Source organism: Gavialis gangeticus, unplaced genomic scaffold (genome assembly GCF_001723915.1).
Source record: "Gavialis gangeticus isolate Ggan-Ray unplaced genomic scaffold, GavGan_comp1, whole genome shotgun sequence".
Classification (NCBI taxonomy): Eukaryota; Metazoa; Chordata; order Crocodylia; family Gavialidae; genus Gavialis; species Gavialis gangeticus.
This window is the reverse complement of record NW_017729008.1, coordinates 17,556,086-17,572,233: the sequence shown is the minus strand read 5'-3', so window position 1 is coordinate 17,572,233 and position 16,148 is coordinate 17,556,086. Positions and strand designations below refer to the sequence as shown.

General features: G+C 41.9%; 1 protein-coding gene across 1 annotated transcript in view; it reads right to left on the bottom strand.

The window, feature by feature from the left end:
• Positions 1-16,148, bottom strand: part of RELN (reelin) — a gene marked incomplete at its 5' end in the record, with an annotated part of 668,605 nt that overhangs the window by 241,221 nt on the left and 411,236 nt on the right. The window contains 2 exons of the mRNA XM_019509331.1: positions 11,590-11,830; positions 14,485-14,581. Of these exons, the coding sequence (XP_019364876.1) occupies positions 11,590-11,830; positions 14,485-14,581 (338 nt within the window). The remainder of the gene's footprint in view (positions 1-11,589; positions 11,831-14,484; positions 14,582-16,148) is intronic.

The window sequence follows — 16,148 nt, the reverse complement described above, 5'->3', positions numbered from 1 at the left end:
GGTGGAGGAGTCAGAACATACACAACATTTAATTGATTAAGTTCGCCGTCTTATATGGGCGCAGTTCATGGTGCCCCAAAACAATTACAATAGTAACATCAAAGATCACAGATCACCATAACAAATATAATAACAACGAAAAAGTTTGAAATATTGCGAGAATTACCAAAATGTGACACAGAGACACGAAGTGAGCAAATGCTGTTGGAAAAATGGCGCCGACAGACTTGCTCGATGCAGGGTTGCCACAAACCTTCAATTTGTAAAAAACACAATATCTGCGAAGCGCAATAAAGCAAAGCGCAATAAAATGAGGTTTGCCTGTATTAACATAGCTACCAGACCCAATGCCCCAAAACATCAAAAAACACCTCAATTTGCCATTGGTAAAGCAGGGGATTGAGGACACTTTCTGCCACAAGGATAAGAAACAATCATGATCACTCCATTCTTCAACCAGAAGCACAAGAGTAGCTATGCTATTTTCTGTTTGGCAGGCAGTGTGTGCAGAGCAAGCATGGCATCTCCAAAGCCACCCTCTATCTCTAGCCTCTAGCCATCCAGACTACAGAATCATGGAAAATTAGGATTGGAAGGGACCTTAGGAGGCCATCTAGTCCAAATCCCTGCTCAAAGCAGGACCATCCTCAACTAGATCATCCCAGTCAAGGCTTTGTCTAGCCAGGTCTTAAAAACCTCCAAGAATGGAGATTCTAGCACCTCTCAGGATAACCTGTTGTAGTGTTTTACTACCTTTCTCATGCAAAAGTTCTTCCTAATATCTATTTTAAAACTGTCCTTGCTGCAACTTGAGACCATTGCTCCTTGTTCTGTCATCTGCCACCACTGAGAACAGGCCAGCTTCATCCTCTTTGAAACTACCCTTCAGGTAGTTGAAGGCTGCTATAAATCCCCCTCAGTCTTCTCTTTTTCAGACTAAATAAGCCCAGTTCCCTTAGCCTCTCTTTAGAAGTCATGTTCTGACTTCCTAACCAGCCCCCTAACCATTTTTGTTGCCCTTGGCTGGACTCTCTCCAATTTGTCCACATCCTTTCTGTAGTGGGGGGCCCCAAACTGGACACAGTACAGTACAGGTAGTCTGCAAGCCCCTGACTTCTATCCCTTCCTGTCTCTACTTCTATAATCAGTCAAGCACAGAAGGGGAGAATGAGCAGTTGGAGTAATTCTAGATGGGTTTGAGCAGAGTTGTTCTGATAATTGGTTTGCCCACTACTTGCTTAGTATGTTTCATGTTCAGCTGTATCAAGATAATATTTATGGGGAGAGGTGGCTCATGTGGGTTGGACTAGCTAATGTTGACTCAAAGTCCTAACTAGTAGCATGGGCATATCACTAAGTTCTGGAGTGTGCACTTCTGATTTGCTCTGATACTTATGAATCTAGGGAAGAAAACTGGCATATTTATAATTTGTTTAACATAGAAGGCAGGTGTTTGGGTAAGAATCTAGACTTAAGGCAAAGCAGCACTTTATCTGTTTGAAACATAGTGAACATCATGACTGCCATTCAAAGGCATGCAGCTCACTCATTTGCCTGAGTGATATAGTTCCTGCAATGAAAGTAGTTTTAATTGATAGTGGAACAGTACAAAATTATCCAGAGGCTCAAATGGAGCTTTCATGCGTGCAGATTTCATGATGGATGTTTTTAAAGTACACCATGTCCATCCCTGTTATACATTTTTACCATTTTGTACGCAAAGACAAATTTGTCATCTATAAGAATAGGGTGTGTTTAAATAGCTGACAAGTGGATGTTCATAAAGGCTATGGAGAGACCTGAACCCTTTAACTGAATTGCTAATTGTTTCAGAACAGCATGAATTGATGCCACAAGTGTAGGTCCATGTTTGCCACACATCCGCTTCACAAACCTAGTCCATATGAGACCATAGCACTGTTCTATGGCATTAAGTAATGCTCGTTACACCTTGAGACTAGGGACAGAAGTTACACATAAACTGGTTTAAGTGATCAGAAAGTGGTTTAAACCTGTAACAGAACAGAAGCTCAGTGCACATAAACCAGTTTCAAAATGGCTGAAACTGGTTTAAGATAAACCTGGTTGAATGGAGTATCAGTTTGAACTGATTTGGGTCAAACCAGTTTATGAAACTTCTGTCCCAGACCCCTTCCTGGTTCAGGTTAAATCTGATTCCCGAGCATCCCAGCATTTTGCAGCTCTGGGCTGGGCTGTGCTGTCAGCTCCAGAGAGCAGGGCTAGCCCTGCCCCTCTGCTCTTTAACTTGCAAGGGGGTTGTTGGGGGGACAAGCCCAGCTGGGGATGCAACCCAGTCTTTGGGGGGGGGGGAGGACTACCCTTGCCCCCCCAGGCAAATCCTAGCTAGGTTCTGGGACCAGAGAGAAGGGCTAAACACTGCTTCCCCAGCCCAAACTTACTGTTGGCTGCAACTGCAGACTACAAATCCCAGAGGCACCTGGAAACAGTAAGAGGAAGTGATGAGCAACCTTTCAGAGTCCTGCTGCTTTAATTCTCGACTGCAAATCCCAGAGACCTGGGGGGCAGGAGGAAGAGGAAGTGAACACATAGCCAGAGAGCCATGCTCTAGTGCCCCTGGTTTTTAGCCTGAGCCATAGGCGACTGGTAGGGGGTGCACGGGGGTGCATGTGCCCCCCCCAACAGCCAACACTGATGCTGTCAGCAGGGCTGGCTCCCCCTTGATAAGGCTGCAGACATTGGCGGGTGGCCCCCTCAGATTTAGGAGGCACCAGTCACTCATGGCCTGAGCCACTGCAGGCATATGGCTGCGTTTCCTGAATCAAACGTAAACGTCTGTTCACTTTTGTTTCAATTTAATCTGTGCAGCTTAAAACTAACCTGCAAAGACTGAATCGATTCAGCCTCAGGCTTTTTGACCGTCTGTACCTAGCTCTACAGAGCACAATGTTTTAGGGTCTATTGAATCCTATAGCCTAGGCTTTCAGAGGCAATGATTGAGTACCTGGGTGATAAGTCTTGCCTTATTACTGAGGCAACAAATTTGGAACATTAGAAGTCTGTATATCCACTTGGAAATCTGCACAAGTTCTGCATCCCATTATTGTGTCAGATATCCTGAAGCTACTAAGATAAATGTTACCCCCTTTCTCTTATCTTTTCATCATCCTCTGAGTAAATGGAAAAAGAATAATGGAGGGGAGGGGGATGGGAGAGAAGCATCCCCTAGGCCAGGAAAAAAAGCATCTGTTAGGAGAGACTGTCTCTGCCTATTCTCAAGTAGGATTGGAAGCAAATGGCAAATTAATATATTTCTGGAAACTACCACAGGGTAAAGATATCATCTATCAACAGTTTCTTTATTGACTACTCATACAACTAGGTCACAATTCTGCTTAGTACATCTGTCAAACTATTGTCCTTGCCCTTGAGGCGAAGAGCAACAGGATAGATATTTTGCTCTTTATATTAATTCTGTAACTCTTAGTTCTTTGCACAGGTGGGATAAGAGAAATCTTTCCTGTTTATTGATATATAACATTGTCTCTTGTGTCTCTATTTTCCCTGGATGTGAGACTGCAAAGACTTGAGACACAAAGGATCTCTCTCAGCTGTAAAGTTTACATACAGTCTCTTTCCCAGCAAACACTAATGACCTTGAGCTGTCAGACTGCAGTTATTCCCCCACCATACCTCTTATGTTAATTGCTATCTCAAGCTGCAGATCCATCTTGGACCTGACACAAAGGCAACTGGAGGAATGAGAGGATCAGGCAGGCATAACATTTCAAAAAGCAACATCCCTTTAATAGGGGAAATTGAAGGTGTGATAGGGAAGTCTCCATGGAAACATGAAAGCTTAGCCAATTCCTTGTTTCATATGAATGGAAATCCAAGGAAGGACTGTCTTAGTCTCCCCGTGAGTTAGAAAGTCTTGTGGTTCCATTAGACAATCTGATTGTGGACCTATATCCTGAACTTTAGGGAAGGAATTCTAGTAAACAATAGTGCTGTCATAACTGTTGCTGCTTTGGAGTTGTCTTCAGATCTGATGCTGCTAGTTTATATTTATTTTTACCCTGATTGGCACTCTTCAATTTAGGATCCAATGCAGATGGATATAGTTCTAATAGATCAATTAACCTTCTGAGTGCAACTTGTCCTTGATAAAGGGATTCTTCTTGTCTCTTGTGATCTTTTTTGGGAATGAAGAACATTGAGCCAGTGTTTCTCTTATGGCTTGGCTTTTATCTCTGAGGCCAAAAACAGTGGTATCTTCAAAGTTTTAACTATCATCTTCAATGATTGATGCAATCATAGAACTAAAGGGTAACAACTCATGAGTGCAGAGGTTCTCTTCTAAGGATAGGTTTTCTTACAGTGTACCATTGTTGCAAAAAAGTCAATATTTTATGGGAATGCACTAGCAGGACTATGATGTTAAAATCATAGGAAGTGATTCCTCCATCTGTTCAGCACTGATGAGGCCTCACCTGGAGTATTGTGCCTAGTTTTTGGGCACCACACTTCAAGAAAGATGTGCACAAGGCAGGCAGTCTAATGGAGATTATTATGAAAACTATTGTTAAAATTATTATGGTCCAGAAAACATGATCAATGAGGGCAGATTAGAATACCTGGGACTATTTAATCAGAAGAAGATTTGATAGCAGTCTTCAAATACAAAGAGGATTATTACAAAGAGGATGATGGGGTTATAAAGAGGATGCTATGTACCCAAAGTCTAGGGAACAATATTCAAAAAACCAGAGCTTGAATTGATTCAATCTTTGCAGGTTAGTCTAACCTGGCTAGGCTGAACCAGTTTGTAGCCAAACAGACATCCCCTCTGGTCTGAGGAAATGCAGGCACATGCCTGCAGTGGCTCAGGCTAGAAGCCGGGAAGCGCTACAGCAGCCCTCCCTACCCTTCCACACTGTTGAGCTGGAGGGGCGTGTGGCCAGGTCCCAGCAAGACACTCTGATTAGGGAAGGGTTCCCCCCCTCCACTTGCTGCTGCTTTGACCAGCAACGGAGCCAGCCAGGAGTTACACAGTATTTACCAGCCCATCAGCAAAACAAAGGCTTCTCTCATTGGTTCAAGCTCTTCTTAAACAACTTTTCCAAGGAAAGAATAGAGGGACATTACCACCTATCTGTTGATTAGCTACAAAAAGCCCTAAGCAGACACCGTCCTGTCTGCCTTACATAGACACCTCTCAGCATTAGCTAGCATACTGCATGCTGGCTACAGTCCGCGCTATGAGAGAGAGGAGGGAGGGATTCCTGCTTGAGTGGTGGGGGGGGACAGGGAAGGGGGAAGCCAGGCAGACCCTGCTGTGCCTGCAAGTCTCTGCCAGAGCTCCAGCCAGGGAGCAGAGGGGCAGGGCCAGCTCTGACATGGAGCTGAGAGCCCCACCCAGGGCTGCAAAGCATCTGGGATGCTGGGAGATTCTGGTTTAAGTTAAACTAGCAAGGGGTCTGGGATAGACATTGCATAAACCGGTTAGAGCCAAATCAGTTAAGTCTGATACTACATTCAGCCAGGTTTATCTGGTTTATGTGCACTGAATGTGTGTTCTGTTGCAGGTCTGAATTAGTTTCTGATCACTTATACTGGTTTATGTGTAATGTCTGTCCCTAGCCATAGTGAACAAGATAAGCAACCATTTTAAATTGTAAGAACGCAAATTTAAATTGGATATTAGGAAGAACTTTCTAATTAACAGGGTGAAGAAGCACTGGAACAGATTACCTAAAGAGGTTCTTGAATCTTCATCACTGGCAGTTGTTAGATGTAGCTTAAATGCCACTTGGGTGGGGTGTTTGGGAATACTGGGCGCATCTACATGAAATGTTACTGCACAGTAGCAAAGAGCTAGTGCACCATAGCTCACTGCTACTGCACAGTAGCATTGCCAGGCACTGTGACATGATGCTACTGTGCAGTAGTAACAAGCTACTATGTAGTAGCGTGTTGCTCCTGCGCAGTAGTGTCAGAAAAAAAGTGTGGGGATAGAAGTGTGCAGTAATGCAAGGACTAAATAACTGAGCAGTAACAACACCACAGTCTGCTGCTCATGTAGACCTAGCCACTGAGAACTGTATAAAATGCCCATGCATGCAATAATGGGTACTGCTCTTATAAGGTTTCACTTTCTGAGATGGACCTGTTGTCAAAGAGATTTGTTTTCCCCTTTTTTATATCAGAAAGAAATATACATGCTTTTTAGTTCTCCCAACAGTGTTCGCCAACCGGCAAGTTTATACAAAGCTGTATGTTTGCAACCTCTAATACATTTGAAAAAACACGCACCATATCAGCTGCTTTATTTAAAATAAGGCTGTCAGAGAGAGAATGGAGATATAAAATGGTTCCAGTAGAAATAAACTTTTTTTCTTTTTAAAAAAAGTGCTCTTTCATTTATTTCTTTCTGTTTCTCTTAGGATTCCACCCTTTTTGCCCTAAGCAATTAATCTATTTTATGTTGTAATAATTGGTATAAGATTTGATGCTCCACGGCACTCATATGCACAAACTAGACTGTGTTAGTTACTCTGTGAATATTAATATCCAGGAAGTCTGATTGATTTTTGGCAGTGTCGAATAATTTGATAGGGGAAAGCCACTGGTATAATTAACTTACCTTCAGAAATAATTCTAATATCAGTCTACACAAAATGCTAATTGATCAAGAGTGCTATTTATAGGACCAAACAAGCTTGAAATGGAAACAAATGGAGTGATAAGGATCTATATTAGGACCGCTTTTGTGAAAAAAACTGTTCATTTAGAGAAGGATGATATAACATAGGTGATGGTATGGTGATGGAATAGTAAAAAAAGAATTGGAAAAGAAGAGAAGGTAAGAACAAAACTTAGATGTTATAAAATCTTTTTTTTCCAGTAGCACTTCCATTACTTTTCCAATATGACTTTTAATACACTTACTGATAAGGGCTTTCTACACTGGGAAATGTTTCAGTATTTAACTTTAGTAGATACCAATGGTTCTGTTTCAAGAGGGTTAGCAATACTTAGAGCCACAGTAGTAACACGCCCCTAGTTTTTTCTTCTATTTCTGGGTCTTACTGAAAAGTGATCATGTGAGGTCTGGACAGACAAACAAATGGTAGCAGTTAAGAAGCTAGGGGTCTCTTTTCTGCTCTGTCTCAAGACAAGAGGATGCTACATCACAATAATTTGGCAGTTGTTCTGTTCTGCCTTATATTAGCTGTAACTTATCACAGGACAGAGTGGTCACAGTTGCTGCAGAGTAGCTGAAGCATGGCAAATTTCCCCTCCTGCTTCCTGTTCCCAGGTTTAACTGAGGATAATTTGTTTGTCTCTCTACATTGCTAACACCAGAAAACTTGAAATGGTGCTAGCAATTGTGGGAATTTTTTTAAAAAGGTGTTTAGTGTTGACAGCACTAGTAGTGTGGGAAGTATCTCTTGTCTATTTGTACCAGAAGTGTGTATGTGTGAAGAGTTGAGATTAGCACTGTCTTGAGGACTTTTAACAAAACCTAAAGTTATAGAATTTTCACTAACTTTTGTGCTTTGTTCTAGACTTGAAAGTCACAGCAACTTTGCCAAAAGGTTTGTTCTTTGTCTCACAAACTTACAGAGGTTAATGAGATTCTGAGTATGTTTAAATACAATCCTAACAATGGAATTTGGGGGGCTGGAAAGAGGAATGGTTTCGGGAACCCCTTGCAGTAAAGTAGTAGAGTTATTTTGTACAAAGTTCCATGAAGTCTGACAGCCAGATTTTGCACAAGACAGCACGATAATTGTATACAGTTATTCCATAAAAATACTATCATGTTATCTTCATCTTGGGGGCTGGAGTAACACAGGCGCTAAAGTTCACTGTTGACAACCCAGAGGTTGCAAATTTGAGGCCATAGCAGAAGCGCTCATATCACAGCCTGTCAGATTGTAATGAATCTGCAAATTCTGCTAAATAGCTCATCATAAGGACATGAAAAAGCAAGATTCCTCATCCTCATCAAACTGATATAGAACTGAAGAAATATGCATAGACAAGTGACAAATTTCAGCTGGAGAACTAATTGACAAGCTCATTTAATTTATTCTCAGCAACACAACATAGGTTTGGAGAAGTGGAAGATAAGTAATCCACTCTCTCATCTGATGCAATGTAGATTTTGAAAGGGATTTTTATAAGAAGCATTAAAAGATACCTTTGTGTTTGCTAAGTCACTCATCTTTATATGAATGTCAATATTAATTATGTGTTGGTGGTAAACAAATGCAATTTAAGTAAATAACCCATGGAACTCTACTTGTGAAATACTTGTAAGTAATTTATGCACCTTTAAGAATAATTTATTCACCTTTTGCAAAAAAAGGTCTGTAAAGTTACCTATAATTAGAGACCTACTGAATCTGTGATTGAGGATTTTGTGAAATTTAGCTTTGCCTGTGAAATCTGGGCAATGTCCACAGAACCTGTGAAATCCATGAGCAACACTTACTTACTGAGCACTTCAGCAGCTTGCCAAGGCGGGGAAGGCAGCGGGGGCTGCTCAATCAAAGTGGCTGCCACACCCACCCCTTGCTGCTGCCCGGCTGTAAGGGCTGCCTGTCACGTGGCCCCTGCCCTTTTCATTGGTGAGGGGTGGGACTGCATGGCAAATAGCCCTCACAGCCAACCAGGGACAAGGAGTGGGGTCACATGACAGAACCCCTGCAGCCAATCAGCAGTGAGGGGCAGAGCCACTGGGGCCCATTAACCAATCAGAGGCATGGGGGGGCACCATGCTCCATCCATGAAATAGAGGCCTGGGTTCTATCTGTGAAATCGGGGGCAGCCCCCAGGAATTAGGTAGGCCCCTAGCTATAATGTTCATACAACTGTTATGGGGCATACCTGCATGTTCCATTCTTGTGTCTGGAAACCCTGTAAATGATGTTATGTGAAAAGAAAACTTTAGCTCATGAAAGAAAATTCATTGTATTTTAAATAGGTATTTTCTGGCCGGACTGTGATACCTTGATTTTTGCGCAGCTATTTTCAGGGACAGACTGTAGAGAAATACATTATTCATGATTAGTAAGCCTGTTACAACAAAGCACTGGACTTCTGAAACACTGCTGTAGATCAGCTGAGAGATGACAGCAGTTTTGGGGCACATTAATACTATCTTTGCTTCAACGTATTTTTCATTTGTGAGTTGGAATTACATGTTCTAAAGCAACAGACTTAAGCCAGGCAGAAAGTAGGGCATGCTGGCATCTTAAGAAAGAGAGTAACAGTGAAAGAAACTTTCATAGATAACAATTTACTTTGTAAGATGCCAGGAATAGACTGAGTAAAAATAGAAAGCAAAAGTTGAGGTAGTGGGCACAGCAAACAAAAATTGTACCTGGGAAGTGACTTGACTAAATGGGATGGAAGCAGATACTAAAATCTCATCTGCTGAATTTTTCAATTCACTTTAAAAGGCCCTACTGGGGCAAAGAGGTTAATGTACTTTGTCATGTATTATGAGCAGCTTTCAAAGAGCATTTATTTCTGCAAAGGCTCATTAGAGGCCATACAGCAGGTCTGACTGCGGGGAAAAGGATGAAGCCAATACCCTCACCTTGCTCTGCTGAATTCCACATCTGTTTCCTGAGTACTTGCCAAAACATTACCAATATCATTAATGGACTTTGACAACACAACTGTTTTTTTGTGAATGAGAAATAAAATGCAAACAGAAAGTTACCTGCTATTCAAGTTTTTGACATAAAAGGCAGATTCTACCAATCCTCCACATACAGAGCTTCCCTTAAAGTCACAGGGATGTCAGTGCATAGACAATGTGTGAAATCATGCCAATAGCAAATATGTTCATGTAACTCAAGCTGGGGCAATTATTTGGGCTGGAGGGCCAGTTAGGGAGATTTGGTGGGCTATTGTGGGCAGGGTCAGCACCCCTACCTCCTGCCATACCGAGTTGGGTCAGCACCCCCCACCTCCCAGCAACAGTTCACCAGAACTCTAAGTAGTCCAGGGGCACTGGATGGAGTGGGTGGGTGGGGTCTCTAGTGAGACCATCTGGGACCCCCGTGGGCAGGGTGCACTCAGCTGTGTGCATGGGATAGGGCTGTGGGTGAGCAAGGAGTGGCATGGGGAGGCAGGGCTGGGATTGCAGGGCTCTGGCAGTGCAGGGTCAGGCCTGAGGCACAGCCACAACCTTCTCCTCATGTGGCCCCACGCGGTCACCACCCTGCAATCCTGGCTCCAGCCCATACCACATGGCCCCATCTCACTCCTGGGTGCTGCTCCCTGCCTGCTCATGGCCCCATCCCATGCATCTCGCCAAGTGTGCCCTGCCTACTGGTCCTGGCCGTTCTCCATGAAGACCCAGTCCACATGCTTCGTCCAGCAATGGGGCTGGTGATGGTGACACTAGCAGTGACAGGATGGAAGGAGCCACCGCCACTGGGTCTTCTGGGAAGTGGAGTCCAGCCAGTGTGCCACCCAAGCCCTGCTGCATACTAAGGGGCAGCAGAACTGGCTGCACATACCACAGCCTGGCTGTCTCCCGCATCTGGGCTGGGCAGGGCTGAGGGACCTGCCATAGGTTGAATAAAATCCCTTGGCAGGCGAGATCTAGCCCACAGGTCATATTTTGCCAACCCTTGATGTAATCAATAACTCTCCACTTAAAGCAGGGTTTATTTGCATCATAAAAGAATGGAAAACTCCCAAAGGAGTATCTACTACATGTGTGCATACAATATAGATTCATTACGTTAACCTGCGTCAGATTTAGAAAAAGCTATATATTTACGTTGTTTTGTAAGTTTTTTGTTATCAGTTCACTAATGCAATTCAAGATAATACAATTATTCCATAAGAAACACTATCGTGTTACCCTTTTTCTTGTCAGAGTGATATAAAACTGAACAAATTTGCATGGGTAAGCAACCAGGTAGGAATTAGCAGCTGTACAACACTTGTGTCATATTCACACACTAAACTTACTGTGCTTGGCAGTAGTGCCCTCAAGCACTCTGCACTGCTTTAAGCAAGCTGCCTCAAACTCTTAACAATATAGCGGTATCCACGTGGCACAGTAAGCCAGTTAATTAGCCCTGCTGAGTGACAGTGCAAATTCACCCACCCACAGCACTATCTGTACACAGCTACGTTGCTTTGTGTTTAGGAAGCACCTAGTCTGGAACAGCTTGGAACAGCTAAAAAAGGAACTAGCAAATTTTTTCCTGTGTGGACTTCTACATGACTGTTCTGAATCTCTGTAATTTTAGGCCACAACAGAAAAGTTGTACTGTGTCACAAAAGCTAGACATGACAGTGAGGAAGCCAAATTTTGCTTCTAAGATGATTAGAGAGAAAAAGAGGACCAAACTGTGCAAACAGAAAATGCCCCATATTCGCTCTGACAGATTGTTATCACTACATATATTAATAGTAACAAAATACCAAACAAAAAAAAAAAAAAAAAAAAAAAAAAAAAAAACAAAAAAAAAAAAAAAAAAACAAAAAAAAAAAAAAAAAAACAAAAAAAAAAAAAAAAAAACAAAAAAAAAAAAAAAAAAACAAAAAAAAAAAAAAAAAAATCAAACAAACCTTAACTGTGGCCCCAGGGAAGAAAAGCCAGTTGCCAGTGTCCACAGGATCAAGATCGTCTTCTAGAACAATTTGTCTGTGAGCAGCATTTATGATCAGAATGTTGTCCAACGCCCAACAGGCCTCATACACATCACCAGCATGGACATATTCTTGTTTCCACTGAAACTGAATGTTCTCGCCTTTGGCGTCTTCAGGAAGGTAGAGTATATGGATAATGGTGCTGACATTGGAAGGTGCTCTGTAGAGTAGTGAAATGCAGAATCAGATGAAGATGGAGACTGTGATTGAACTGATTTACCAAAGGTAATACAGCTACTACATTAATTTACCATGCCAATAAATCTTTTGTGCACGTAGGAAATAGTTGTAATGAACACCGAACTCCAAAATAAATCAAGATAATCTCCTCGCCACAAAAAATACATTAGAAAAAGAAAAGAAACAAATATGAACCAAAAAAACCCAAAAAGAAACAAACAAACCAGACGGTCAGTTATTATTACTATCAAACTGCCCATCAAGAATGACGGAGGTGCGGATAGGGAAAGAACGCCATCACCCAGTGACCCGCCATACCACCGCTCCGTCTCCATCCCTATGCGTGCTCCCCACCCCCTGCATCTGGCCCTGTGGACCCCCCCACCTCCCCACCGCTTCTGGTGTGGCCCCGTGTACCCCCATACTCCCTTCTGCTCCACCATGTGCTGCCACTGGTGCTGCACCGCCAGCTCCTCATGCTGCCGCTGCCTCCACCTCCGGGGAGCAGGACTGGGAGGACAAGGCCAGTGCTGCATGGAGCTGAAGCACTCTGAATTTCAATGGTAGTGGGATTTGGAGCACCTAAAATGCATGTCTGTCCATACCTATTGCCTTCCCTTCACTGGGTAAGTCTATACTGTTTTCAAGCATACTCTGAGCTGCTGCTTCTCCTCTGCATGCACCAATACCAGGAATGAGGCTGTTTTCAAACATGCAGGAGACAGTTCAAGAGCAGCTTCCAGGTGTACTCCCAGAAATTGGCCACTAAGAATCCCAAGAGTAAATGGAGACCTCTGTCTACCTTTGCTGACAGCCTGGAGAATTCAGCGCTCAAACAAGTCACACTTGATCCCACAAAGTACACATGCATTTCTCCTTGTATCACAACAACCCTCAACCTGTTCAAACTGATCCCTTTGCCATTCAGCACAGCTACACCTAACAGTGAAAGCAGCTGGAGTGCAGACAGATACAAGCTGCAGTTCCAACAACGAATACTAGACAAACAATGGCATTTTTTTCATAATCCTTCCTAGTGTATCACCACTTAACTGCCCCATTCCCTATTGCCAACTTGAGGGAGCGAAGTTAAGGAGGCATTACCAGAATGGTGTATAACTTGACCTTGTATCTTCCAGACTGCAGTGATTTAAATTTGGATTACCGTAACTGCTGGTTCCTGTGTTTTCTCCAAAGGTATAAATGTAGCTGAACTACACATTCTGGTGGGGCAACCTTAATTCTGAATTAATACCTACTACTTGTTGCTACACAAAATAGACTGGGCGGCAGATTCTGACTACAGGGAGCACACAATATACACACTGAAATCTTGTGCCCTTGCTGCACTACTAGAATGAGTGAGATAGGTGTTGACATACATGGAGCATTTCACAATACTACTTTATGAAATTATTGTTCTGCTTTTGAAAAATATTCACATCTAATATTGATTGTCAATTTAGAGGTATGAATATTGCAATAAAAGTTTTAAAAATCCTTGTTCATAATCCTTTATACTTGCATGTAAACCTGTTTGTTTGAAAAATGGTATAATTTACCATCATTTTGTTGTTATAGCAATGTTGGAAATCAAGTCTTTGCATCAAACCATAAAATATTTTTATTGAACATCCATCCTACCCATGTACAAACCTGCCACACTGAAATTATTGTTCCTGCTGAGATTAAAATGGTGTTAAAATGCAAATCAGTGGCAGACCTGTATTTCTTGGCTTTTGTGAAGCATTCAAGTTGATAAAAAAAAGTCAGCGAATATGATAGACTTTGTTTTTAAAAATTTTAGCATTTTATTTTTTATTTCCAAACTGGTATAAAGTATAAAGTATAGCATGCTGGGTTTTTTACATTAAATAAGAAATACCTACAGGACTTTCTGTAGTATCTAGATACCTCATCAATATTTAAGAACAAAGCCTCACAACCCCTGTTCTGTTTACAGTTGGGCCTCATCCACAGCCCAGTGATGGCTGTCACTCATTAACACACTTACTGAGGAACAGAGATTTACCCAAGGTTACATAAGAAGTCTCCAAGGCCTCAGGATTTGGAATTCAGTCCCATACTTTAACCACAAATCCATCTTTTCCCACCTAAAGGAACCTGTCTCTTTTAGTCTTAAGGGGTGCCTGTAGATGTGCTGGGGGGCTGCTCTGACACACTGTAATTGGTGGATTTGATTGAGTCTGCTGGAGTGTGGCAATTACCTTGCTCCAGCAGCCTCCTGCATCTGATGTATCAGTGCCCCCATTCTGCAAAATGGGAGCAGGGGCACTTGAACTAAAGCTCATTGAACAAACTTTAGTTCAAGTGCCCCCCGCTGCCATTTTTCAGCATGGGGATGCTGATGCATGAGATGCTGCGGTGCTGTAATTAAATGCCCGCCCCTCCCCATAGAGCACACGTAAAAGCGCCCAAGGTCCTTGGGTGAAATTCTGATTCACTGAAATCAGTGCTATTACTTGAATGGGACCATGAGTTCACCCCTTATTTTTAAAACATCTAATAAAAGCAAGAGTTGAAAATTCATAATAAAAATTCATTGTGTAAAAATTGAATGAAAAGTGGCTGCTGAGTCAGAATGCATGGCAATGCTTTTAAAGTATAACAAACCTAATTTTCTCCAGCTGTCTCCAGTCGGCAGAATTATTCTTAGTGTAGGACACAATGATGCTGGGATCAGAGTAACTAAAGCGACATGAACCTGACCCTGTGAAGAGCAATAAATGTATATGTTATAACACAATGAAGTGATAAATTATCCTTCAAGAACAGTAGCTTCTGACTAAGCCCTTGTCACTATTACCACTTTTCCATATTTTAAAATTCTTTGATTGATGATGAAATTTCTTGTGATCTGTTGCTGAAGGTAAGCACTAACTAATGCATGCTTTACGAGTCAGAAATAAAGTAGAAATGATAAATCACAGCAAAGCACTGTAATCTGCTATAAATTTCCCAGGGGAAGCCAACATAAATTATATAACACCCCCACTTCAAAAAAGCGCATGTGTAATGTTGAAACAAAACCTACATATTACAGAGTAATCCATACGTTATTTAAAGGAAGAATGTTAGGAGACAGCTAATACCCAAAACAAAATACAGAACATGTTAGGAAGATACGTACAAAAGTCCTTAAGCTCTGTAAGAGGAAAGTGTGCTTTAGGAACCATAAAGATGCCATAAACTAATTATGTATTTTGAAGGATACAAAAGAAGAATTAAGTCCAAAACCATAATGTATGCTCACTAAAGCCTGCAATTAATAATAAACATTTGGCTCTCATTGGAGAATCTCAAAACACTTTTAAAAAATAAATTAATTAGGCCCTATGGCATTCCTGCAAGGTAGGCAAATACATTTATATATTTTTTATTTTTATGCAGGGACCTCTAGGTGCTGTCACAAAAAAATAAATTTAACAATTCAAAATAGAAACAATCAACATAACAGAAATGGAAACCCCCTTTATCTCACATAACATAATAAACAGCTAGCCAAGCAATCAAATTAATAAAAAGTGATCCACCCTCCCCAAACTACAAGCAAGTTGTACAACTCAACCATCTCTCAACATCCAATAACATACACAGGTGTAACTCGATGCTGTAAAAATCAAAGATTTGGGTATATAGGACCAAGGCCAAAATGCAAGTTCCAAAGCTGGACTGTGTCTGATGTTGGCCACCTCCATTCCGAAGAGAAGGAGCTCTCAGTTCACTAGCACTTCTGCTGTGATAGTGATAGCACTGCTATATCATAACTGTTTACACATCCATAGATAATTTCGTATACTCTGCTTGTGTTTCATGTAGGAAGGATCCAGTCTATTTAGAGCCTGGCAGGTTGGCAGATACAGTGTAAGATACAGGTATGCCAACTGGTGAAGAGAAAATGCAAATCTTTGCAAACTTAGGTGTCTAATGTTAAGGCACCCAAACCTGCATTTTGGCACTTAAATAAATGGACTGAAGTTAAAAACTGCTAAGGAGGCACTTCTGAAAATCAGGCCATAAATTTACATTTCAAAATAAGCCATTCAGTGAAGTGCCTGGCAGCTCAGGGCTAGACCTGGACATACAGAACTCAAAGGGTCAGTTCCATACTATATTCTAAGACCTAGCTCACATGCCATTGCAAAAGGGAAAAAGTCAAAGGGTGAAACCAGACTTCATTGAAGTCAGTGGGTTTTATCTGCTGTGGTTTTCTGGTTCACAAAGAACTGGACTTGATGACCAGGGGATCTCTGCTAGCCCCCCTGCCTTCACCTATG